A 27,900-nucleotide genomic window follows, 5' to 3' on the forward strand; every position below is an offset into this window, starting at 1 on the left:
GGGGGTATTTTTATGTCATTTTTATTATATTTTTTTTACTAGTAATGGCGGTGATCAGCGATTTTTTTTCGGTACTGCGACATTATGGCGGACACTTCGGACACTTTTGACACATTTTTGGGACCATTGGCATTTTTATAGCGATCAGTGCTATAAAAATGCATTGGATTACTATAAAAATGCCACTGGCAGTGAAGGGGTTAACACTAGGGGGCGGGGAAGGGGTTAAGTATGCCTGGGTGTGTTCTTACTGTGGGGGGGGGGGTGGCCTCACTAGGGGAAACACTGATCCTCGGTTCATACATTGTATGAACAGAAAATCAGCGTTTCCCCCGCTGACAGGACCGGGAGCTGTGTGTTTACACACACAGCTCCCGGTCCCCGCTCTGTACCGAGCGATCGCGTGTGCCCGGCGGCGATCGCGCCAGCCGGGCACACGCACGGGAGTCGGGGGTGAGCGGGGGGTGCGCGCGCGGCCCCCTAGTGGCGGCTGGGAGAGAGGACGTCATATTACGTGCTCTCGCCCAGCCGAGCCACCTTGTGGACGTATAACGACGGTGCGCGGTCGGCAAGTGGTTAAAAAAAATGCTAAAAAACGATAATAAACTAATATTGAAAAAAGCTGAAAATAGTTGAAAAAAGTTGAAAAACTCACTGCAAAGCTACTGGCATTTTTATAACGTTATTCTAACGTCCAGTGTGCATGAGGCCTCAAAGTGTTACTAAACCCACAACAGTAAAATCAGTCTGTATATGCAGTAAAGCATGCTTGTTATACTCACTGTAGAACCTAAGGAGTAATCCTCTGCATTGTGTAAAAAGGCTGTCTTCTCCTAACCTCCCCTTCTTCCACTGTCCCCAATCTATCAGCTGATAAAACAGAGCCTTGGGGTCAAGCTGCACATGCTCAATTAGGTGTGTATTGCTAGAGATTTTTTGTTTGTTTTTCTCTTGGGAGAGTGCATGTGATCAGCACAGGGCCAATCAGCACTGTCCAGACACAGGGTCAGGGATCTTGCAGCCTCATAAGACAATCAGGGGAGGATGAAAACTCCTTCTACAAGCTTCAATCAGACACTGGTAGAAGTCACAATACTGTTATATACTGATGATGAAAAAGGTTTTTAACAGTTTATATTTTCTAAAACGATTGCATGTCAATTTTCTGTGCACTGTGGGACACCAGATATAGTCAATGCAAGGTCATGGGTTTAGTAACACTGCATTATATGTAACATTTTTTATTTTGCCCGCAGTTCAGCTTTAATGGTGTCAGATACTACTGGAAAGATCAGTTTTCTTTGTGCATGAATGATTTAAACCTATGAAATTATATTGATAAATGTCTGTTTCAGTGTCATTTTCTTTTAATTGCTATATCCCAAAGTTCATATCAGTGTTTGGCTTCAGGTATATACAACTGTGAGCCCTGCCGAGAATGCCTATTTCAACCTTGCATGTAGTTTGGTTGAGAATCTTATCAATTGTAATAGGCTTCATTCCAAAGTAAGTAAAACAGAGAAATGTCCTCTGCCCTAGAATAAACACAGTGGCCTTTGGTTGAGTTAATATTTGCTGTTTCCTGTCCTATCTCATCACACTGGCTGAGGGTTGTGCCCAGAGAGGTTGCTGCTAATTAAATGTTTTTCTTGGACCTAGATAATGATGTAAACATTTTAACAAGATTGACAGCTGTGTCATTCTTGCTGTGGGAGATTTTCCTTTCCAGCAACCTGAGGATTAAACAGCATATGGAAGAAAGAAACTAGATGGGGGAGGGTGACACATTCATGAACCATTCAAATACATTTCTGTGATGACTAAGACTTACATTTTAGTATTATAAATTACCTTAAAACGTTGAGCAATTCCCCAGACGTTTAATTTGACTTATTATTGCACAAATGTATGATTGTGATCCTGGTATTGTTGGCGATGCGTTGCTTACATGTGCAACCAAAGTCAGAATATGATACCATGCTCCCATGTTGTTGGAGTAAGAGACTTTGTGAATTGCTCCCTGCTGATTTGTCACAATACTCTAGACTGCTGTCTGTCTGATTGAAGACTCCTATTGTTAGTTCTCTTTTTCTTCCTTTACTCTCACAGCTTGCATAACCCTTGCCCTTAAATCATGAGTTTGGCTTCAGTTGATCAAGTGGAGCTGTACAATATATGTGAGAACAAGCTCCCAACTCAATATCAGCCCATTCCCTTTGTATCCCTCACTTCTTTGCATGCTCCCTACTGATAGGTCCGTAAATCTTTCTTTTGTTACATTGATGGATTCTACCTATAGTGGCTGGGCATTTGACTTGTGTGCGGAACTTGTGGAATGCCCTTCAGTCTAAGCCAGTTCCCTAATTTGTGTGAACATTTGGGTCTCTGATCCACACTATGTGATGTGAAAGTGTGAGACTCACAATATATTTACTTCTTGACACCTATAGCAGAAAGTATTGACCATTTGTATCTTCTTCCAAATAAATTATATGTAAAACATCATTTTAATATCTTAAAACATAAAGGATTGTTCAATAAAAAATGTACACAACTAAATTATACAGACAAGTTACATGCGCATGCCACACCGAGAAGAATTTACTGGTACACAGTACTAGGAAGGTTAAGCAACATTGATCTATAGTATATAACACAATGCTCATTTCCAACAGCAGATTACATTGGTGTTGTTTTTATCATTTAGTTAACACACATTTTTAGATATAATAGCCCCCATAGGTGTGCACAGCCTACTGCATTAGGGTGTGCAACCCCAAAGTTCAAACACAAATGTGTTTGTGTATATATGGGCAGTAGGGCAATAGATGGTGCCAGTAGGGCAGTGGACAATGTCAGTAGGGCAGTGGTCGATGCCAGTAGGGCAGTGGACAATGTCAGTAGGGCAGTGGACGATGTCAGTAGGGCAGAGATTGGTGTCAGTAGTTTTTTTTTTTATAACTTTTGTCCCACTTTTGAGACAGGGAAAGGGACCGAGGACAGAGATTCCCCTGCCTCTTTCACTTCATCCAAGCAGCAGGGAAAATCTGTACATTACAACATGATTAGGGTGTGCCCAGGCACACCTGGCACACCCTGTGCGCACGCCTATGATACCACCGGTGTAATTATTTGCTAAAGTGTCTGTTGGTAGCAAAGAGGGTTCCAAAGAGTATATCCAGCAGCAGTAACATTGGATGAAACATTATCCTAGTTTCAGGTACATCTCTGAATTTCCGGGTCCCAATATAACAGGGGGTTGGCAAGCCGTTAATCATAATTGACCGGTCAACTGCAGGGAGCCAACAGGTGGATTGCGACCAGGGCTTTGCCTTCCCCCAGCCTCTGCCACTCTCATGTTCACTGCAGAGCACAGAGCAGGAGGCAGCATAGTGTTTGATGGAGTGTGTGGGCAGTGATTGGTTGCTAAGTGGTCCTAGCAACCAATCACCAGCTTGCCATTATGAAAAGTTAACTTCTGTAGCTCCCGCCTTCCACCCAGCACTATGTGGTCTCCTGATCTCCTGGCTTGTACAAAGTGCTACCTACACAGAACTGTGTGTATGTGAGGGAGGTGGATGATGTGAAGGGGACAGAAGACACAATAGGTGGGGGAGGGGGGGGTTGCAATGATAAATGGGCACAGCTTAGGCGGATAGGGAGGCAGAGGACACTGCTTTCAGGGGGCAGAGAGGCAATAGACATCTTGTAGGGGGGAGGCACTGCTATTGGGGGGGTAGAGGACACTATGGTGTTGGGGATGAAGTGAAAAGGATTAGAGGACACTTTGGGGGGTATAGGACACTACTGGTGGGGAGGGGGGCAGAGGACACTATAGTGGGGGGTGATATGAAGGGGGCAGAGGACACTGCATTGGGGGTAGAGGACACTACAGTGGGGGGGTGATGTTTAGAAGGCTGAGGACACTGCATTGGGGGTACAGAGCACTACTGTGGGGGAGGGGGCAGAGGACACTACAGTGGGAGGGTGATGTGAAGGGGGCAGAATACACGAATGTGACACACGCTGTGCCCTTCATGCTATCTTTTTATTGGAAGCTTGATATACATAGATATATATTTAAAGGGCACTGCCTAATACCCCACCCACCTAAAGCTAAAAAATAGGTGTTAAAGCTGTACTAGTCATCCTATTTGGATCTATTTGGCATCTGTGGATCTTCTGCCACCGTTTTACTGCCACTTAAGCTTTATATATGAGGACACATGAACTTTACCATTGGTAATCCATTGTGAGCACTTTCATAATGTGCCTTAGAGCCGGTTCACACAGGGGAGACCTGGGATACGACCAGAAGTTGCCCAAAGTCGTCTCAAGTCTTGTGGTTGAGAAAATCAATGGAAGTGAATAGAGCAATCTCAATGTACACTACTGAAGTCGCTCCGACTTCAGAAAAGGTTCCTGTACTACTTCAATCCGACTTCTAGGCAACTTGTAGGCAACTTTTACCCATTAATTTCAAGGGAAGTTGCCTCAGAAGTCTGATCACTGTCTTAACTGAAGCAACAATACAGGAAGATAACATACATTTCTCAGGCAAACCTCTCCCTCCCCTCCCTCCCACAGAGCTGATTGTTGTTTGATTGGCCACTGGAAAGCCTCCTGTCCTGGACTTGAAGTTGCCTTGTAAGTTGCCTGATGATTCATACTCAAGTCGTGTCCAAGTTGCCTCACAAAGTCGTGCTGGAAGTCGTGTTGCCCCTGTGTGAACCGGCTCTTAGGGCACTTGACATTGTTGCAAAAACAATGCTTGTTGTTTCTTTTCAAGAGGAAATGAACAGTGACCTTTTACCAAGAAAGATGTAGCCATGTATGGTCACCCAAAGAGAAGTATGGTTTTGGATGTTTTCCTCCATACATATTTACCTAGGTGGATCGGTCTAAAGCTGTATCTGTGACCATTTTTAATGGTCTTCTATTTGGGCTGCCATTTTTGGGAATTGTACCTGATCATTTCTGACCCAGTGCCGTGATGGGCACTTTTTAATGTAAGTGGCCACTTGGCCCATGTTTGCTTTTAACTTTTCTTAACATAAAACCAGTTGCACGATGGAGTTGATTTTCTGTTTCATGTCTCAACTGTGAAATTCTTGGAGGAAGAGGTGTCTATTTGAGCAGCTGGGGACGCACCATATGCTTGCAGGCATTTATCTGTACAAGCGAGATTGACCTTATTTTTCATTAAAGAGGTCCAATTGCTCTGGTAAGCGCATTACCATTAACATACACGTTTGGGTGTCGATCGCTTAAATGGTGAAGGAATACTTAGAAGCACAAACCATATGAGAAGATTTTTGCTTGAATATCTTGATCACTTAGTGGATTCTTAATTGATTGTGTTGGTACACTTACCCCTTTCCTGGGTATCCATGGACATCGAGTATCACTTTTCTTTGGACTTTTTATTTAATTTATTCTGGGCTCTGTTTGTCACACCACATTGTTCTTGTAAATTAATCATATATGAATTGTAATTTTTTTACTTAATATTGTATTGTGTACACTGGTTACCAATTCATCCATATCCCTGATTAATACTTGTCAAGGATTATCTTTATTTATATATTTCATTTATATATATTATATTTTTATATCTAGCATGGGCACTGTCTAGTGACCCCCACTTTACTTCTCACCAGCGCCCCCTACCACCATATTATTCACTAAATAGGCGTTAGATACTCAATTTCCAAGGGGAGCAGCTTTTATTTAACCACGTAGTGTGTTTAATATATTATTTTTGGCGCAAAAATTATTCTTTACCAATGTTTATGAGTACTTTAACCACTTCAACCGGGCATTTTCACCCCCTTTCTGCCCAGGCCAATTTTCAGCTTTCAGCACTGTCACGTTTTGAATGACAATTGCACGGTCATGCAACGTAGCTCCCAAACAAAATTTACGTCCTTTTTTTCCCACAAATAGAGCTTTCTTTTGGTGGTATTTGATCATCTCTGCGGTTTTTATTTTTTTGCACTATAAACAAAAAAAGAGCGGCGATTTTGTTTTAAAAAAAACAATATTTTTTACTTTTTGCTATAATAGATAGCCCATTTAAAAAAAAAAAAAACTATATTTTTTCTTACTTTAGGCCGATACGTATTCTTCTACATATTTTTGGTAAAAAAAGATCGCAATGAGCATTTATTGATTGGTTTGTGCAAAAGTTATAGCGCCTACAAAACAGGAAATAGATTTATGACATTTATTTTAATTATTTTTTTTACTAGTAATGGCGGCGATCTGCAATCTTTGTCAGGACTGCGATATTGTGGCGGACAGATCAGACACTTTGAAATGTGACTTTGACCAGTCACATTTATACAGCGAACAGTGCTATAAATATGCACAAATTACTGTATAAAGGTGACTGGCAGGGAAGGGGTTAACACTAGGGGGTGATCAAGGGGTTAAATGTGTTCCCTAGGGAGTGATTCTTACTGTGGGGGGAGGGGACTGACTGGGGGAGGTGACCGATCAGTGGCCCTATGTACAGGGGGACACACCATCGGTCTCCTCTCCCTGACAGGACGTGGATCTCTGTGTTTACACACAGAGATCCACGTCCCTGGCTCTGTGACGAGCAATCGATGGTGCCCGGCAGACATTGCGGCGGCCGGGCACAAGCATCGGGTCCCCAGTGATACGGCGAGCACGCTCCACACTGCGGGAATCCCAGGACGTCATATGGTGGCTGCCCGGAGGGACAAAGGGTTCCTGCGGCCATCATATGACTATAGGCCGGGCGGGAAGCGGTTAAAGGACACATGCCACAAACCTGGGCAATTTATACTGAGTGCACTATAAAAATTCAGTGAAAATTATTATGAGATCCAAAGAAATAGACTGTTTATTTTATTTTCAAAGCTTGACTTTTTCTGTGCCTCACTTCTTGAGTCCCCATATTGGTCATAGAGACTAGGTATTATATATAAGACCAAAAGTAGTCTTAGATGGCAGTAGGGGGAGGAGGCATCTACTGTACTTGATACCCCTGTAACAAAAGCTAAGGTTAAGTTGTCTCTATTTTACATGTATACATTGATTTCTGTATTTGAGTATGAATGAAATAATGAACATCCCATTTACTAATAGTGAGGAACATTGTTGCGAGAAGGTTCATTAATACATTAGTCATTTTCAGCTGACATTACTGATCATTGTCGGAATGTGATCAACAGCTAAAGCTGTATCTCAGAGTGTTTACAGCAAATGACAATGACCTAGAGGTTGTCTTCAAGCCAAGAATAGAATGTTGTGATCATGTGTACTTTAGAACATTTAACTCTTTATGGTAAATAAGAGCACAGCTCATTTTTTACATGGGGATGATGAAAAGCAAATTAAAAGCAAATATTTTGCAATACGCTTTACCTTCAATTTCCAAATACTTATTTATATTGATGAGCTTAAGTTCGCTCACATAAAGGGTACCAGTGGATGAGGCAGCAGGGTTGCATTTGGGGGTTGATTTACTAAAGGGAAATTGCTGTTCTCTTTGCAGGGGCATTTTCATTTTGCAAGGTGATTTGCCTTAGCTTAGTGAATAAGGTGAGGCTCTTACATCATCCAATCGTATGCAAGCAAAATACAGTCTTTCTTCACATTTATCACATTACTTACAACCATATTATTAACTAATCTAAGAAAAAATGTCCTTGCAAAGTTAACAGCCTTTTTACATTTTTGGTAAATCAACCTCTTAGGCCTCATACACACGACCGTTTTCCTCAGCAAAACACGTTTGTGTGTATGCTTAGAAACCCGCGCATGCTCAGAATATAGTATGAGACAGGAGCGCACCTTCGGTAAAAGTAGCGTTTGTAATGGAGATAGCACATTCGTCACGCTGCAAAAATTATTGCATCGTTTAACTACTTGCCGACCAGCCGCCGCAGTTATACGGCGGCAGGTCGGCTCCCCTGCGCGAGAGCCCGTAGCTATACGTCGGCTCTCTAAGCGACCACTAGGGTGCGATCCCCGCCGGGCACCCGTGATTGCTCGTTACAGAGCGAGGAACGGGAGCTGCGTGTGTAAATAACATGCTGGTAGTTCCAGTTTTTTTATGTTATACAATATCAGCACAACAGTTTGTCAAGGGCAAATTTTCAGTAAAAAAAATACACTGAAGTTAATTTTAGGGCACTAAAACCAACTATAATACACAGTTTTTGTTAAAATATAAACAATGAGGTTGCACTGAGTACCCAATATGTCAAGCCTTAAAATTGAGTGTGCATGTAAACAACGTCCAACTTTGGCACCCAACATTTTTAATAGATGCTTTAAAAGTTCTTACAAGGCACCAGTTTCAAGTAAACCCTGAGTAATAGCCCTACAATCATTGATCCAATGCAGCTGGTTGAGTGGGGTTAGAAAATTGTAGGGAGTTTATAATATTGTGTGTCACACTAAGGTTTTATGCTTTGCTTTGCACTGTATGTGGAACCTGCTGCCACATCTGTTGGGTCAGAAGCATGATGTACTTGCTTTGATTCAGCAACAGGGGAGTGCACAGAGTCTTTTCTAGGCATTTTGTACTATTACTGAAAATGAATACCATCTCTTTTCGAGGTTGAGTTTAGGCGGATGGGGCAATACAGTTCAATGCAGCAAAACTGCGTTAAACTCTATCAGGTAGAAAATAGTAAGCTTGTGTGACCATGTGCTTTCACAAGATTACACTAAGCCAAATGCAAATTAAAGGCATTGTACACTTTTCATTGTTATAAGAATGGGCTCACATGTTGTGGCTGCAGTTTTTAGGGTCATGGCTGATCGAATCTTCTTGTTCCAGTCCACACAGCATCCAGTGCATGAATTGTAATTTCCTCTGTGTTTGTATCACAAATGTGGGAGTGCTAATGATATAAAACTGCATTGTGAGCTCTGCTAATTGTCGTGCCTGCATGTGTCTGTTTCAGATCTAATTACAATTTAGATCTTATATGCAGAGCATAACTGGCAACAAAAAAGAGAGGAAAAGGGATTTGAAGGTACCAAACATAGCCCCCCAAAAAAAGGTGAACACAAAACCTCAATAAAGGCTAAAAGTATTTTCTTCACACACAAATAATTAAAAGATATCATAAAAAAATTACAGACATATAGGTAGATTCAGGTAGGGGCACGCAAATCTAAGGTGGCGTAGCCTAGCGTGTATACACTATGCCGCCTTAAGTAAGAGAGGCAAGTACTGTATTTTCAAAGCACTTGCCTCCTTACTTCGGGCGGCGTAGCGTAAATGCGGTGGGCGTAAGGGCGCCTAGTTCAAATGTGTTGGAGGGGGGCGTGTTTTATGGTAATGAGGCTTGACCTCACGTTTTTGACGTTTTTTTTTACTGCGCATGCGCCGGGCGCCTACATTCCCCAGTGTGCATTGCGGCTAAGTACGCCGTACGGGCCTATTGATTTCGAAGTGGACGTAAACGACGTAAATCCCGATTCGCGGACGACTTACGCAAACGACGTAAAAAATTTGAATCTCGCGGCGGGAACGACAGTCATACTTTAACATTGTTATTCCACCTAATAGATGGAATAACTTTAGGCCTGCTAATGCCTTACGGAAACGGCGTAAATCTACTGCGGCGGCCGGGCGTACATTCGTGAATCGGCGTATCAACTCATTTACATATTCTACGCCGACCCCAATGGAAGCGCCACCTAGCGGCCATCCGAAAAATTGCAACCTAAGATAGGACGGCGCAAGCCGTCTTATCTTGGATATGTTTAAGCGTATCTCTGTTTGAGCATACACTTAAACATAAGTCTGAGTTAGGTCGGCTTATCTACTGATAAGCCTATTAGAGTCCTAGAAATTCTGTGATTGTGATCCCTGAAGGAAAACTTAGTCTGTTATGCCCTAATTTGCAAATATAACTACATATAACTTCATATAACTACGCATATAGTTATTACAACATATATAGGGCAAAAGTACAGGATATGGTCATGAGAGCATAACTGGAAAGGTGTTGCTTCAAGGATCACAATTACAGTATTTCTTTTCACATTGCTTCACATTTCCTTTCACATGGTCACCACTGGGCAAAGTCCAGGGGCCCCAGTTGCCCCTGCCCCCCCCCCCCAACAGGGAGAATTGTGTGTGGGTAGAGCAGGTGACCAGTACAGCGTGTGGGAGAAATAACTGAAGCTTATCTTTTGTGGCACTCATTGCAGCAGCTGAAAGCCAACATCTCCTGCTCCAGCTGCTACAGTAAGAGACACAAAAGATCAGTTCCAGTTATTTTCCTTTGTGTCGGTGTGACTTGAGTGTGGGTGGGTACCCAGGGGCCCCCAACGATCTCCTCTTGCCCGGGAGCCCAATGAGTTGTCAGTCCGCACCTGTGAGGAGCATCAGACTTGGAGACCCAGGGAATTTGGGATACATCGTTTCTTCACAAAAAATGTCAGTTCATAGATTACAGACATAGGTCATGCCATAATCTATACAGTGCCATGTGACATGTGCAATGTTTGAACACAAACAGAAACTTCTGACACAGGAATGTGAAAATTCACTCTACTATAGGCTGTGTGTACAGGTCAACAAATTACACTATCAAGTAAGGGTTAATAAAGCACTATCATCAATATTTTCATTTATTTTCGGAACCACTTTATTTATTCATTTATTTTAGTGGAGGTTCACTGGATATTAATATAATTGTCTACATATTGGATCACTGTGCAATAATTAAGGTTGATGATAGCGCTTTATTAACCCTTACTTCTATTGTCTTTTTGTGATATCAGTACACAACACAATAATGGCAGCAATCATCATTTGATCATCTTAATTTTTTGGTTCACGTTTATTTGTTCACTTCAGCGATCTAGTAACTTTAACACTTAAATTACACCATGAGACCACATATTCAATGCACATCTTATGTGCAGATAGGAAGGTTTATAATATACAGAAGGCTGTTTTATTGTATTTTTTGTATTCCTTTCAATTATTCTGGCTCAGCCTGTTGTAATAGTGCCTTATGCCTTTCTGAGACCTCTGTGCCTGGCCTAAATGGAACAGATACAATCACTGCAGACAATATTCATCTATATTCATTACATAACTGACCCTACCAAACACTTGGCATCCACAAAATTCTTTATTGCATGCAGTACATCAGGGTTTCTCAACCGGGGTTTTGCGAGAAGTTCCCAGGGGTTCAGCCACAAAATAGTATTGTGGCGAGGGTATGTCCACTCAATGTTGTTTTCATTGCACACTGACAGTTAGTACTGTTAGCGTGCATTGATAGCCGATGCCTCCTGTGTAGTTCTGGCTCCTGTGAACTCAGAGGACCAGGAGAAGTTGAGAGAGCACACTGCTGAAGCACACTCCTGGTGGTCAGATGGCTTAGAATCTATTCTCTCCATTAAATAGATGTGATTTTATCAATGCAACTTGATACTATTAAAGAAAATGCATGGCGGCTCAGTAACCTTACATAGTTACATAGGGCCAGATTCACGTAGAGCGGCGCAAATTTAGTTTGTCCTAACGTATGTCATTTAAGTTACGGCGCCTCAATTTTTGAACGTAAGTGCCGTATCCACAGCGCATTTGCGCCCAAATTTGCGCCTGCGTAAAGTAAATACCGAGGCGTAAGGTGGGGTAATTGCAAGTGGGAAGGAAGTGGGCGTGCTCCATTGAAATGAGCCGTGACCCCATGCAAATGAAGGGCCGGCCGTACTGCGCATGCGCGCACAAATCTGCACCTCACTGGGCATGTGCAGAACTCGGCTCGGCGCAATCAGTGAGATAGGAAAAAGGCCAAGCATACTTAGTGTGAGAATTGCCCTGTGCTTAAATAGCCCCAGACAAACGCACTTCCATTGCAAAAGTACATCCCTGTGTTTCCCTTCCTAAAGTAAGGTGCTTTTGTTCTGTTGTTTGTGGCTGTTTGTTGGTTAGTGTAGTATTGTTGGATTAAAGATTTATTGTAGTAGGAGGTTGTAGTAGCTGTGTGTATTTTCTGAGTGTTTTTTGTGTCTGTTTCTTCTGTGTTTTTTGTTTGAATTTGTATTAGCTGTCTGCTTGTGTTTTTTTTTTTTTTTTGGTGTCTGGTTTTTGCTGTCTGATTTTTGTGTGTGTTTGTTCTGTGTCTTTTTGTGTTTGTTCTGTGTCTTTTTGTCGGTTTGTTCTGTGTGTTTTTGTGTTTGTTTGTTGTGTTTGAATTTTGTGTCTGTTTGTTGCTGAGTGCTGTGTGGTGAGATGGCACCTAAGAGAAGGAAGCTGAACTTCTCGGTGCGTGAGAAGCACTTACTGGCCAGGGCTATCACCCAATTTGGGTGATTTTTGCATGGCCCTGACAGCCGGGACATCACCCCGGCCAGGAAGAGGGAGATCATACAGCAGATTACTGATCGGATCAATGCGGAGGGGAGGGAGACAAGGACCCCAGTGGGATTTCCAAGAAGATTAATGATCTTAGGAGCCTCGTCCGTGAGAAGCTGGCCAAGCAAACAGCCCATGCCAGGGGCACTGGAGGAGGCCCACCCTGCACCGTAAGGTGGACTGAGGCGGAACTTGCGGTGGCCCGGTGCTTCCATAGCCAGCAAGTGGTGGGCCTGCCTGGCTTTGAATCTGATGATCCTGTGAGGACAGGTAAGTTTTTTTTTTATTTCCATGTGGTGAGTAGCATGTGTGGGGGGGGAAGGGAATATGTGCCAAGTGTGTGGATCCTCCAACCTGTGTATGTTTTGTGTCCTCCACAGATGGCCAGGAGGTTGCTGGGCCATCAGGCCAGGCTGCACCACCCCCAGGACAACAGGCTGCTGAGGAGCCACCAGAAAGGCCGGAGTCCCCAGGGCAGGGGAGTGGCCACAACTCCCCTCATGAGGAGGTTCAGGGGGAGGAGGTTCAGGGGGAGGAGGTTGAGGATGATCGGATGGACATTGCCAGAGAAGTGATGTTGTGTTGGGATCAGGATTCCCTTGTGGCTGACAGCAGTCAGGCCACCATCAGGGGTAGTTCCTCCCACTCCTCCCCTAACAGGCCCCCCCCAGGGGGCTCCCCTGCTCCCAGGCCACAAGACTCAACTGCAGGCAGGAAGGCCACCCAGAAGACCATTGGGGTGGCCGAGTTCCTGCCTGCAAATCTGCAGAGGGACCAGGCCCGTCAGACACAACATCTGGGTCAGGTCAGACGGACTTTGGCCCAGATGGAGGAGAGCCTGGCCTCCATCAAGGAGTCAGTCAGTGATGTGGGCACAAATTCTGTAGCACTAATCAATTGCTTTTGTGAGCTGCAGGCCGCCACAACAGGCGTGGCCCTTGAGGTGACTGCCCTGACCCAGGCTGTCCAGGACAACACCCAGGCTGTCCAGGCCAATACGGCAGCCCTCACTCTGGGCCTCAACAGGTTAGCCGTGGCCTTGGAGGGCAGGCCAGCAGGTGGGCAGCCACCCGGGGAGGCTCCTCCTTCCCCTGCTCCCCCCCCATGATTCTCCCCTGAGGGGCCGTGGCCATGCCCATGGCCGGCACAGGCGTAGCTCACGCCGCCATTGATATGTTGGGATGTTCTTTTTTTTTTTTTTTTTTATATGATTTTCTACGGTGATTATGATTTGTTTTATGTGTGTGAATGATGTGTGAATGTGGGGGTACATTCCTGGTGAAAAAGGGTGTCACCCTCAGTTTTGGTGGAGTAGGGATCCCCAGGACCAGGGAGAAGTGATCCCAGGTCCATGTGAATGGTGTATGAATGCACAGTGACATAATTGGAGCCGTGGCGTGGCGTTGCTGCTCCCTAATACCATTTGGTTTACTTGGGTGTAATACAATTCGATGTGCATGTGGGGTGTGTGTGCTAGGGACCACAGTGGGTGTGCATGCATGCATTCTCATTGTGCCATGATTAATGTGTGTGTTTAACGTGCAAAGATGCCTTCTGCGAGGCGTCTCCTGGCTGCTCTTCCCTCAGAAGAGGGGGTACCCTGGGTTAGGGGGGGAATGTCTGGTTTAGGGGTCAGGTCATCACGTATGTCAATCTGCAGGCCCCTTCTCACTGCAAAGTTGTGCAGCATGCAACATGCCCCGATGATCTGGCATACAAAGTCTGGGGAATACAACAGGGTCCCCCCAGACTTATCCAGGCATCGGAAACGGGACTTCAGGAGGCCAAATGTGCGTTCCACCACTCCACAGGTAAGTATGTGTGCTTCATTGTATCTTTCCTCTCCTGGGGTTTGGGGGTTCCGGAATGGAGTCATGAGATGGGGTCCCAGTGCATATGCAGAGTCACCTGGAAGGGAAAAGACAGGAGGATGTTAGTCATGCATGTGCCCCTCGTGATGTCTGCATCATGGGGGGGGACAGTCATACCTGACACCCATGTCACTCACCAACCAGCCAGCTGTCCCCATACACGTTCTGTTCAAATTCTCTTGAGATGTTGCTCTGACGGTATATGAAGCTGTCATGGCTGGACCCTGGGTGTTTGGCACGGACATGTCATATGAGGTATTGGGCATCGGCTATCACCTGGACATTGATTGAATGCCAATGCTTCCTATTGCGGTACATGTGCTCTGTCTCACGGGGGGCTGTAGTGCCACATGTGTGCAATCAATGGCCCTGATGGTGCGTGGGAATCTGGCAATTTTGTAAAAATCTGTCATTGTGTTAATTCGCTGGACCTCCTGGGTGGGTTTGATGATTTGGTTGGCCATGCGTCTCAGGATTGCAGGGACAACCTGGTGCACACATCTGCTAATGGAGGATTGTGACATCCCAGCCACACCTCCACTTGTGCGCTGAAAAGAGCCAGTGGCCAGGAAATGCAGTGTTGCCAGGACCTTGATCAGTGGCTCCACTGCATGTGAGCGTTGTGTTGGGCTGGTGAGGTCATCCTGCAGGATTGTGGTTAATTCCATGATGGCTTCACGGCTGAATCTGAAGTTGCGATACACCTCAGAAGCAGTCATGCCAAAGACATCTAGGCGTCTGCGGTATACCCTCTCCTGTGCCCTCCTCCTCCTCCTCCTCCGTTCCCTCCTCCTTCTTTGCGCCTCTAAAGTCACTAGTATAGTTATGAGCATGGATGCCCCTGGCATGTTGGCAGACAGATTGTAGTCCGGCAAGTGTGTGTGCTCAGCTCTTCCTTAATGGTGTTGCTTTAGCTGACCTTTACACGGCTGGAGCAAAGTTAACCTGCCTGGCGGTCTTCCCGAGTCTGACTCGGGGTTAGATTTTCCTGCTGCGAGCGGACACCCCGAGTCAGACTCGGGATCGCCTCGCTAGATCCACAGGCACAAGTTACTTACCTTGTCCCTGGATCCAGCGATGCCACCGCGCTGTGTGAGCGAGTGGGACCTCGCTCGATTCACACAGTGCCTCCGTGTGACGCCGATCTCCGTTCCCTGCGACGTTACGATGCACGGGGACGGAGAACGGCGCCAAATTCAAAAAAGTAAACAAACACATTACATACAGTATACTGTAATCTTATAGATTACAGTACTGTATGTAAAAAAAACACACCCCCCTTGTCCCTAGTGGTCTGTCCTGTGTCATGCATGTCATTTTATATAATAAAAACCTTTTTTTCTCCCTGCAAACTGTAGATTGTCCATAGCAACCAAAAGTGTCCCTTTATGTCAAAAATAGTTTTAGATCAGCTAAAAAACAGCGATAATAAATTATAATCACTTGCAGAATTGTGCGATAGCGATTTGTGGGGAAATTCGTCATAAAAAAATAAAAATAATGACAGCAACAATTCTGCAACTGAGCAAATTTCAGTGATTTTGATTTGATTACATTATTGAATAATTTTTATTATAATTATATTATTATTTGTTATAATTATTTATAATTATTTATTATATTATAATTTATAATTTTGTTTTTAAAAAAATGTCATACCTGGGATGCCTATTAGAATCTTGTTTGGTCAGATTTAAGTGAGTTATTTCTAAAAATTACAGACCTACAATATAAAACGCCAAATTTCCTTGCAAATAATGGTACCGCTTTTAGCATGTTTTTTCTGACAGAATCATACCGCCAGGGAGGTTAAGGCACCTTTTATAAAGTGTAACTTCCCGCCGGGAAACTGACAGATGCGCACAGGGCGTAGCCTACGCCGTACACACTTAATTTTGTGGATCACCTTATCTCCCTTATTTGCATCTTTGCCTATCAAAACAATGGTGTGTCTAGCGTATTTTGCGCTCTAAGATGCGCCGGTGTAATCGTTTTACGTAGGACGGAAAAAACTGGTTTTCAGGCGTATCTCGTTTTGAGGATCAGGCGCAAAAATACGCACGGCGCATTTTTCAATTACGCCGCGCATCTCTAGATACGTTGGCGTAAGTGCTTTGTGAATCTGGCCCATAGTTGGTAAGGTTGAAAAAATACACAGGTTTCTCAAATCCAACCTGCATGTGTGGTTGTTTAGATGCCTATCTAACAGTTTTTTTAAATTATCTATGCTCCCTGCTGAAACCACAGCTTGTGGAAGAGAATTCCACATTCTTACCATTCTTACTGTAAAGAACCCTTTACGCTGTTTCCGGTTAAACCGATTTTCCTCTAATTTTAGTGAATGGCCGCAAGTCTTTTTAAATTACTTTTCGAGGAAAAGTTTTATCCCTATTGTAGGGTCACCACTACGGTATTTGTACTTTGAAATCATATCCCCGCTCAAGCATCTCTTCTCCAGAGAGAATAAGTTAAGTGCTTGTAATCTTTCCTCCTAATTAAGATGCGTCGGTCCCTTTACTAGCTTTGTTGCCCTTCTTTGTACTCTCTCCATTTCCAGCACATCCTTAATGAGGATGGGAGCCCAGAACTGGACGACATACTCCATGTGCAGCCGGACCAGAGTTTTATCGGTTTATCTCTGGCGTTAATTCCTTTTTAAATGCATGCCAATATTCTATTGGCTTTGCTTGCAGAAGCTTGGCATTGCATGCTGTTGCTGAGCCTGTCATCTACTAGGACCCCAGGTCCTTTTCCATCCTAGATTCCCCCAGCCCCCCCCCCCCCCCCCCCAGTGAGTAAATGGCATTCATATTTTTGCCACCTAAATGCCTTATTTTAAAATTTTCCACATTAAACCTCATTTGCATGTAGTTGCCCACCCCATTAATTTGTTCAGATCTTTTTGCAAGGTTTCCACGTCCTGCGGAGAAGCTATTACCCTGCTTAGCTTAGTATGACCGGCAAATACTGAGATTGAGCTGTTTATCCCATCCTCCAGGTAATTTATGAATAAATTAAATAGGATTGGTCCCAGGACAGAATCCTGAGGGAAGCCACTTTCCACTTTGGACTATTCCGAGTACTCCCCATTCATCACTACCCTCTGAACTCACCAGGTACTCAATCCAGGTACTCACCCTTTGATCCATGCGGACAGACCTTAGCTTGTATAGTAAACGTTTGTGAGGAACTGTATAAAATGTCTTTGCAAAATCCATATACACTACGTCTACGGGCCTTGCTTCATCTAGATGGCAGCTCACCTCCTCATAGAAGGTTAGTAGATTTGTTTGGCAAGAATGATTTTTCATGAATCCATGCTGATTACTGCTAATGATATCGTTTTCATTACTAAAATCTTCTATATAGTGCCTTATCATTCATTCAAAGAGCTTGCATACTATTGATGTTAGGCTAACTTGGGTTTGGGGGCCCCTTCCATCTGGGCTATCAGCCTGCCCCCCTCATGCTTTGGGATCACCTGTTTTGCATATTAACGCTCCAGGTAGAGGTGTGCCTGTGTCCTCATTTGGGTCTCCCAAAATGAATATATTGTAAATGTAAGTCCTTGTGTTTATATGCTCATCATTATCATTAAGTTTGTTTTGGATGTATATTACCTGTATCTATTTCTATTACAGCATCATTACTTACACATTCACCCTCCACTAGAACCCCTGAAGAAACGGACAAGGCGAAACACGTTGGGTTGTGGCTATCTCCTTGGTTCAATCTCCCTCCACTGATGTATTATCTGATATTTTTGTTTTATCTCATCAGTTATTAGAGGGGGGCTATACCTTTTTGAGATTTGGGGGAGATCATGAGGTCTAGTGACATGATGCTGTGACATTGTTTTTAGAGCAGTGTCTCTTAGGTTGAGACACTCTTTTTTATCTATGTATTAATAACATAAATTTGTTTTATTTTACATGATGCGCGATTAATTATTCCAGGAGGAGGTTTTCGGCATCTTTAAAATCCCAATCGTCTTTTTCTTCTGTATACATCTTTAACACGGAATGTGGTGCTGTTAATCAACTGAATACATTAAAATATAGAAAACCCACTTGACTAACTGGTCTGTAGTTCCCAGGGATATATCTTGGTCTTTTTTTAAAGATTGGTGCTACATTGGCTTTTCTCCAATCAGCTGCTACCATACCAGTTAGTAGACTGTTTGTAAAAATTAGGAACAACGGTGTGGCAATTACTTGACTGAGTTCCTTAACCTCCCTGGCGGTATGATTCTGTCTGGAATTACGTACCAAAAGCGGTACATTTATTTTGCAAGGAAATTTGGCGTTTTATACTGTAGGCCTGTAATTTTTAGAAATAACTCACTTAAATCTGACCAAGCAAGAGTCTTGTAGGCATCCCGGGTATGATTTTTTTTTAAAACAAAATTATAAATTATAATATAATAAATAATTATAAATAATTATAACAAATAATAATATAATTATAATAAAAATTATTCAATAATGTAATCAACTCAAAATCACTGAAATGTGCTCAGTTGCAGAATTGTCGCTGTCATTATTATTATTTTTTTATGACGAATTTCCCCACAAATCGCTATCGCACATTTCTGCAAGTGATTATAATTTATTATCGCTGTTTTCTAGCTGATCTAAAACCATTTTTGACATAAAGGGACACTTTTGGACAATCTACAGTTTTTAGGCAGAAATTACATTTTTTATTTTTATAAAAGAACGTGCAGGACACTGGGCAGACCACTAGGGACAAGGGGGGTGTGTATTTTTTACATACAGTACTGTAATCTATAAGATTACAGTATATTGTATGTAAAGTGTTTGTTTACTTTTTTGAATTTGGCGCCGTTCTCCGCTCCCGTGCGTCGTAACGTCGCAGGGAACAGAGATCGGCGTCACACGGGGACTGTGAATCGAGCGAGGAGGTCCCGCTCGCTCACACAGCGGGATGGCATCGCTGGATCCAGGGACAAGGTGAGTAATTTGCCCGTGGATCCAGCAAAAGGTAAGCCGCGCCGCTGCACGTCCACCCCGAGCGTGACTCGGGTATACCGATTTTAGCATTGAAAACCAACACCGAGTCACGCTCGGGTTTACCGTCAGGGGGGTTAAGAAACTTTGGGTGCAAGCCATCTGGTCCCGGTGACTTATTTATGTTAAATTTTCCAAGTCTGTTTCTGATTTTATCCTCTGTTAACCATGGTGGTGCTTCCTGTGACGTATCATGGGGATAAACATTGTGGTTTTGGTTACTGAAGCCCCCTGTTTCCCTTGTGAAGATACATTCAAAACCTTTGCCATCTCACCATCCTTTTTAACCAAAATCCCTTCATTATTCTTTATGGGGCCAATATGATCTGTTCTCCCTCTTTTACTATTTATATACTTAAAGAATTTCTTGGGATTTTTCTTACTCTCCTCTGCTATGTGCCTTTTGTGATCTATTTTAGCCACCCTGATTACACCCTTAAATTTCTTATTGTATTCTTTGTACAGTTGGAATGCTAAGGACCAATAAGTAAGTGGTAATGATGCACAGTAACCTATAGCAAACAATCAGTTATCAGTAATGATGTGCAGTAACCTGTAGCAACCAATCAGTGAGCAGTAATGTTGTGCTGTAACCTCTAGCAACCAGTGAGTGGTAATGATGTGCTGTTATCTCTAGGAACTAATAGGTGAGCGGTAATGATGTGCAGTAATCTCTAGAAACCAATCATTGAGCAGTAATCGTGTGCAGTAGTTAAAAAATATATATATATATATATATATATATATATATATATATATATATATATATATATATATATATATATATATATATATATATATATATATATATATATCTGTCTATTCAAACAAGGGGGTACAACTGAAAAAATGGTGGTACCAGTTCACCCTATATCAGTTAGATTGGCACCTTTTGTTTGCATATTGAGATGTCATAAGAACAGAGACAGTATATAATACTACGAAGATAAGAAAAGAAAATAGTTAAACATTGCATAGTAGTGGCAAATGTGGTATCCCTCCCATTAGATGGTCATGGCCCTTACCAGGGGCAGCAACACCAGCCGCAGTACAAGAGGAGTGGGTCTGCCCGGGCGGGAGCCCTCCACACACACAAGCCAGGAACGGAGGCAGCAAGGAATCTATTAAAGGTGCAATAGATGGTGCTATAGGTCTAATCTGGGGCTATCTACCAATGTACAAGAACCATGGACATATAGTAAAGGGTCGTCATACCAAATGTACAGCTTTAGTAGACAGTCAAAGATTACCCTGGAGCATTTATGCTAGAACCAAATATGCAACTTCAGTGTATAGCCAAATATTGTTATGGCAACATAGCCAGCATACACTGTAGACAAAGGGAAAAGGAACAAAAGGTTATATATGTCACAATCTATATGGATAACAATATTACTCTCTAGGAATATATGCGTAGACAGCAAAGAAAATAAAGCAGAGTGTCCACTCTATCTTAAAGTCGTATGTCAGTAGCAAGACAGGCAGTCATTCAGAGTAGATGGATAGACTTTCTCAGCTACGTTGGGTCTACAGATAGACATTAGACTAAATAGGGAAGCAGTAAGGCCGTTGTATGGTGGTATATAAAGCATACAAACAACTGATAAGTATAGGTGAAGAGACAGCTAACTTAGTAAACATCATTAGGGCCCAGCTAGCTCACCTTATAAATTGATACTGAGAAGTGCTTTCAACAGGCATTCAATAGGTACCCATAAGGTTCACTGAAGATTCCCTAAATGAGAGATCACAGATATATAATGTTTGGATTGTGCCCATTGCTTCCACAGCCAGCTAATAAAAATTAAGTATGCAGCCAGTGTTTACCAATAGTCCTGTAGAGGGAGAAAGAAAGACACCTGGCCGTGTTGCAGCAGCGTGTGCTATGAGCCTTCCTCCTGCTACATTCAGTCTGATCCAGTCACATGCTCCCACTATCTGCTCCCCCTCTCCATAGTCTGCATTCAGTACTGCCATACACAGGATGTCACTTCCTGTTTCAGTAAAGTGTTCCTACTTTCTCCACACTTCACGGCACCGCCCTCTGAGTTCACATGTGCTGCAACTACAGAGGAGGCATCGAGTATCAATGTACATAGACAGTACTTACTGTAAGTGAAAACTGAAAACAACATTGGGTATTGGATATACAGTACATCGACAGCAATGTGTTTTTTGGCGGAACCCCTAGGGATGTCTCGCAGAACCCTAGGGTACTACAAAACCTTGGTTGAGAAACCCTGATTTAAGGCTATTTCTACAGTAATTGAAGATTTCTTTTTTTTAGGGATTTCCTGGGATCTCAAACTTTTTGCTAAGGGTTTCTCCAAGGTAAAAAGTTTGAGAAACCCTGCAGTAAATGTCAGTATGTGTAATGTTCAGCCTTATTCCATACCATCTGACAAAAAAAAGTTGTACTGATACTTATTAATGCTGCACTTGACTCCAGAATATACAAAGTAATCTGAATGTTGGCTATTGTTTTCTTTACAGGTGGAGACTGATGAGCAAGTGGTGACAACATTCTGTGGAAAGGAAAGTACTGACACAGAACAAGCTCCAGGGAAGCAAGTAATCACATCTCCTGGAAACTTTCTCAGCCTTACTTTTAGGTCTGATTTCTCCAATGAAGAACGTTACACCGGCTTTGATGCTCACTATAGTGCAGTTGGTATGGTCTCTTTATTTAAACATAGAACTAGCTATCCAATAACCTATATGGTTTACCACTTGTTAAGAGTTTTACTACCCACAAAAATGCTCAATATTGTAGAAATGTTTGTGGATTCTAGTGATGGGAGAATTTGCTTTGCTTCAATTTGCCATGGGTCCGGTGAATCTTGTAATCTTGAAATTCAGTGAACCTGAACTTAGAGGCAAAATTAGTTGCAAAAAATACATTTTTAAACACCAGTGACAAGAAGATCTTTTGATATGTATGTAGCACTACCCCCGAAGGAGCTGCTGGTTTGATTTGGGTGGCATGTTACCTCTAATTCTCCGCCGTCTAGTGTACTGGATGAGAGCTGTTAGAAAGTCAATGTCCACACTGTAGGTATCTTTTTCTGTGCTTTATTACTCAACGGGGTAAAAATGATAAAAGTAGTAGTAGGTGAGAAGATAGAAGAACTGGTAGGTAATTGGATTCAGGGGTATAACTGGGTTTCGGAAGCAGTCCTGCTTCCAACGACAACTTTCGTTGCCACTATACCCAGAGTGGGTATAGTGCATCTGGATAGGCCTCTCTCACCGGCCTAGCAGCCAGCGTGTCACTCGGATCTTTAGCAAAGTCTCTGCCACAGACCTTCCCAAAGGTGGAGTAGTATTCGGTCCAAAATCCTTCTCAACACTGGATTAAGCACCCGGATCTCCCTTGAACAGCTTGTTTTATTTTGGGACTGATAGGCAACCATCGTCCAGCCTCTCAGAAACAATGTGTCCTTCGATGAAGCAGTAGGCCTCTTCTGAGATACCAGCCTTGTGCTCGGTATTCCCTCAGACAGGTTCTTCATCGGTCGGCTTCCTCCCTCGGGACGGACAGCACAGGACAACTCTGCAACCGCAACCTCTGCAACTCAGTCTACCCACCGAGCCCACAAAGTAGATTATTTGCTACGGACCAACATGGTCCCAGAGTCAGGAACACCGGAACATACACCCTGGCCAGGAGGGCCACACAGGGGGGTGGTGGGACGACTGCCCAGACGGATAGCGGCAACGACGACCCCAAACCAATGGCGTCTGCTCCCTAAATACCCCTCCCCAGCATGCATAGCAAGGCGATCAACCCTCCTGGTTGGCCGCCGGGGAAGAATATCAATAATACCTTGACCCTACTGCTGCCACCTGTCAGTCTGGGGTGGGACCAGCTCCCCAGACAACGACAGTGAACACACGCAGTACAGCCAAAGCTGAAACAGAGGCCCTGAATTTAGCCAAATAAACACGGTCGGAAGCAAATAACTATCTGACCACCCTCTAAATTTACAGCAGCACCAGCTATGAACAGTAGCACGGCACTACATGTTTTTGTATTACAGATACAAAGATCCTTTAAATAACATGTTTTGTTGACACCTTAAAGCGGTGAATAGTTATAGAACAGCATTGTTTTCCATGTGGTTGTCAGTGACAGCATATATTTTCAGTTTATATTTGACTGTGGAATTGATTTTTACAGCAGCACCCCAATCTGATTCATTACAGTTTGAAAAAAAGTTTATTTTTCAGATAGCTTTATCAGTGACACATGCTGTTTCATCCAGTGGTAATAAGGCTGCTTTGACTGGCATATTGAAATTGGCTAGTAGCTCACTGTGGCTGTCCCTGTTCTCGCTGATGAAAAACTGTCCTGCTGCTAGCCAATTTCTGTCAAGCCCTCATTAAGAATTAAACGAGAAGTAGGGCCAAATCTCTTTTGGTCCTACTCCTGTAGGTCACAGAAGTGCATTTAGTTCTGCACTCCTGTGACCCAAATTTAGCCGACAGCAGGCTAAAGTCTGCTGTATTTATAACACACTTAATATAGTATAGCACAATTAGATCAGTACATTAAACACCACCTTCAATTACTTATTGTAAAAATATAAAATCATAAAGTGCAAAATACAGTAAAAGTCATAAATGAAGTCCTCTTAAACTTACAGTGAAGTCCAAATCAATCAAAGTACAGGGCCGTCTTTAAGGCGGGGCAAAAGGGGAAGCTGCCCTGGCCCAATCATTGCTGTGGGGCCCAAAGCAGCTGCCCCTTGACCGTGAGCCCACGCTGCCCATGGTTTCCATTGACAACAGTATATTTTGCAATGGCAGGCACTTCCTCCAAATGACTCTGACAGCGCTGGACAGGTGCTGCTATAGGAGCCGTCGGCCGCATTTGCCGATACGGCTCCTCTAGTCCTGATCTGTCCTCTTCTTAACATCGCACAGCTTCTCTTCATCTATGGGAACTGGATGAGATTGTCTAATGACGCAGGAGCCTCAATCCTAGCCAACTCGTCCTTAAGAGTCTCGGATAAGCCTAGCCAGAACTGGTATTTTAGGGTGGCATCATTCCACCCGGTATCAGCTGACCACTTGCAAAACTCCACAATATAATCTTCCACAGTCATCTGCCTTGTACTAGAGCATGAAGGGCAGACTCGCCGGTGGCAGTCCACTGTGGATCGTCATACAGGGTAGCCATAGCTTCAAAGAAGGTGGCAACTGAATCCAGTTCTAAGTTCTTTTGCTCAAATAGGTTATGAGCCCAGGACTGTGGTTTATTTGACAAAAGTGAGATGATGAAACCCACCTTGACGGTCTCAAGAGAAAAAGTCCTTGGTTGCAGGGAATAGTAAAGTTCACAGCCATTTTTAAAGGCCCTGAATTTCCGTTGGTCACCCGAAAAGCGCTCAGGAGTGGGGACTCTGGGCTCTAAAAGAGGTAAGACCAACAGCAGGTGTGACTGTAGTAGGACGACTGGCAGTTGGAGTGATGACAGTGGAGCTAGTAGCTTGGTTAGGATCCGCAGGAGTCATGGAGGCAGTGAGGGAGTGAAGGTGTCCTTCCAGCTGAAAGTAGCCATCTTGTAAGCTCTGGACTGCTCGTGTAAGAGCTGTCACCTGCTGACATCTTAGAGGTCCTCTAACGCAGAAGCACCTCTCTCAGCCTCATGTTGTGTACACACAATCATTTTCCGGCTTGTAGAAAATGAAGTTTTTCGGCCTCTAGAAAAAATGAAGTTTTTTCCAACTTCATCATTAAAACGACGTTGCCCGCACACGATCGTTAAAAAAAATGCTCTAGCAAAGCCTGGTGACATACAACGGCACTATAAAGGGGCAGTTCCATTCGGATGACGCCACCCTTGGGGCTTCTTTTGCTGATTTCGTGTTAGTAAAAGACGATTTGCGCTTTTCTGTCTGTTACAGCGTGATGAATGTGCTTACTCCATTACGAATGGTAGTTTTACCAGAACAAGCGCTCCCGTCTCATAACTTGCTTCTGAGCACGTGCAGGTTTTTCACATCGTTTTAGCCCACACACGATCATTTTTTACAACCCGAAAAACGTCATAGTTTAAAACTTTGTTTAAAAATGCAGCATGTTGGAAAAAAAATGTTGTCGTTTTTCAGAACCCGAAAAATTATGTGAAGCCCACACACGATCATTTTAAATAAAAAAAAATTAAAACATAGTTTTTTTACATGCCGAAAAATGATCATGTGTACGCGGCATTAGACATCTTGGCTGGTTGATACTATATCACATACCTGGTGCTGGAGGCCAATGGAGAGAGAGGGCTTCATTTTCAGCTAAGTTCCAGCCCCCCGAGGGTGAAAACAGGAGAACCATGAGTTGCCAGAGTACAGCTGGTGTGCTGGCATAGAATCAGCAGACAGGTGACCCCCATGAGGTGTTGCCGGACTCTGATAATGACGACAATGGAGCATGGTCAGAAGGAGGCCTAGGTCAGGGGCCAGGTGGACATCAGAGCAGACTGTCAGAAACCAAGAATCAGACCGAGACAGAAGTACAAGTAAATCACACTTGTTTAATAATAATAAAAAGATAAACAGAGTAAGTGTACATAGTCAAAACATAGCCAGAATTCAGGAACCGGTTAGGATAGTCAGCCAAGCCAAATCTCAGAGAGCCAGACATATACATAGTAGAACAGCAAGCAGAATCAGGAGCCAGAAGGGATGTCAGCCGAGCAAAGTCTTCAACAGGAACGCAGGAGAAAGTCTCTGTGATGTTGACCAAGGCAGAGATCATCTGAACTGGAAGGCTTAAGTGGGCAGGACTGACGAGCTGGATCATCAACAGGTGATTCACTGTGGAGAGATAGGAGCTGGCAATTAGCCAACAGCTGAGCAGCCAGCTCAGAGAAAGAAGTGCTGAGCCCAGCCCTGACACAGACAAGGTCAATTGGATAGCCGAGGTCAGAAGCCAGGTGGGTATTAGAGCAGACGTGGTCAGATGGATAGCCAAGGTCAAACACAGGAAGCAAGCAGGAGACAGGTCAAGGACAAGCCGGGTTGGTAACAGGAGACACAGGAACATGAATAACAGAGAGATAACACACTGGAGGAGCTGAAGATCAACCAGCAACTGCAATCACTGACAGGCTTCCTTATAAAGGCCCATGTGAAGTTCTGGTAGAGATGCTGGTTCCAAGAGCCCTTCTCCTATTGTTGGTGTCCTGAGAGATGTTGGGTCGTGATGTAAGGGCTCGGCTCCCCCTCTCTCCTAGATGTGTAACACCCTCGTATAAGGCTTCTTCAGTAAGACCCGCGCTGTCACCAGTTCTAGTGAGGATTGGTGAGCCAGCTGACAGAATAAGAGCATATATACAGTTTTTTTGTAAGTGTGATTTTAAGTAGGGGGCGTTTTAATAAACTGGTGAAATGGAGAACACTATGGTATTGCCTTTTTGTTCCGTGAGGTATACTGAGGAGATGTGAACTAGTGGAGAGATCTGTTCCCACTGCAGAAGTTTGGAACGAGAAGCCTATATTATTTATAAGTGAGGTGAGCAGGTTTTTCACCTGGTAGTGGTAGCATGCTGAAGGAATCATGCTGGATCATCCATTTATGTGTCACTTTTGGGTGGAGGAACACAAATATTAATGGACTTTTATTGATTTTGACTTTACTGTAAGTTTGAGAGGACTTAATTTATGACTTCTACTGTATTTTGCACTTCATGATTTCACAATAAGTAATTGAAGGAGGGTGGTGTTTAATGTACTGATCTACAGTAATTGTGCTGCATTATATTGGGTGTGTTATATAATTTCTTTGGTGTGGTGAAATTATTATGAGGTGTCCAGCATGCAATTGGGGTTTATTTATGCTAAATGTTTGTATTTAGTATTTATTATATTTAGTATTCTCACAGATTAGGAAGTATATCACAGTTTTTTTAAGCGGTTGCACTGATATTTGAATATTTTTTGCTATAAAGTCCGCTGACATCACAGAGCCGGTCTAGACTCTTCAGGGATCCTGACAATAATGTCATAATCTGCCCGCATGCCTGACCGACAGCTGTCTCAGCCTCTTAACGTGACGCTGGGAGACTGAGCCAGCCGTTTCCACCCCTCCACAGTCCAGCACGGCAATGAGCCCTGGGGGGCAGAGCACAGATAGGTGACAGTTGCCACTCTGTGCTCAGAGCGGACCTAAGAACTGAGCAATCAGTGTTCTTTGATCACTCAGTTCTCAGTGTAGAGGCAGCGGGGGCAGATGCAGCATTGAATCAATTCAATTTTTTTAATTTGCGCTCTTTTCTTTTAAGAAATAGTGTAAACGTGTCCAGCAGAAGAGGAGGGAGAATAGGATGGCATCTACTAGAAAAATGAGAACAACTGTATTACTGCAAAAATTAAAAAAGATTGCTGATGATGCACTAGTGGCCAGCAGCAGGACAATTTAAATGAGCAAGGTTAGACCCAAATCTACTAAAGGCAGAAAACACAAGCTGGGGTTTCCCTAAAAAAATTAAGTTACTGCAGAGGATACTCCAGTGTAAAATAACTGACCTAACTGACCCCAACCTGTCCCTATGAAGTTTGTCAGCTTTCCCTGTACTTTCCCTATAACAACTTTCAATTCACTGAAGCTACGGCTGCTGCCCCAACTCCCCCCC

The 27,900-nt window shown here is 43.5% G+C and overlaps 1 protein-coding gene across 3 annotated transcripts in view; it reads left to right on the plus strand.

Annotated features, from left to right (window-relative positions):
* The window catches only part of MASP1 (MBL associated serine protease 1), a 160,795-nt gene that overhangs the window by 34,437 nt on the left and 98,458 nt on the right, over window positions 1–27,900 (plus strand). For all 3 annotated transcript variants that reach the window (XM_040349593.1, XM_040349594.1, XM_040349595.1), the window contains exon 3: window positions 21,762–21,939. In XM_040349593.1, the coding sequence (XP_040205527.1) occupies window positions 21,762–21,939 (178 nt within the window). The remainder of the gene's footprint in view (window positions 1–21,761; window positions 21,940–27,900) is intronic.

The sequence above is a fragment of the Rana temporaria genome, chromosome 4 (genome assembly GCF_905171775.1).
Source record: "Rana temporaria chromosome 4, aRanTem1.1, whole genome shotgun sequence".
In the NCBI taxonomy this organism is placed as follows: Eukaryota; Metazoa; Chordata; class Amphibia; order Anura; family Ranidae; genus Rana; species Rana temporaria.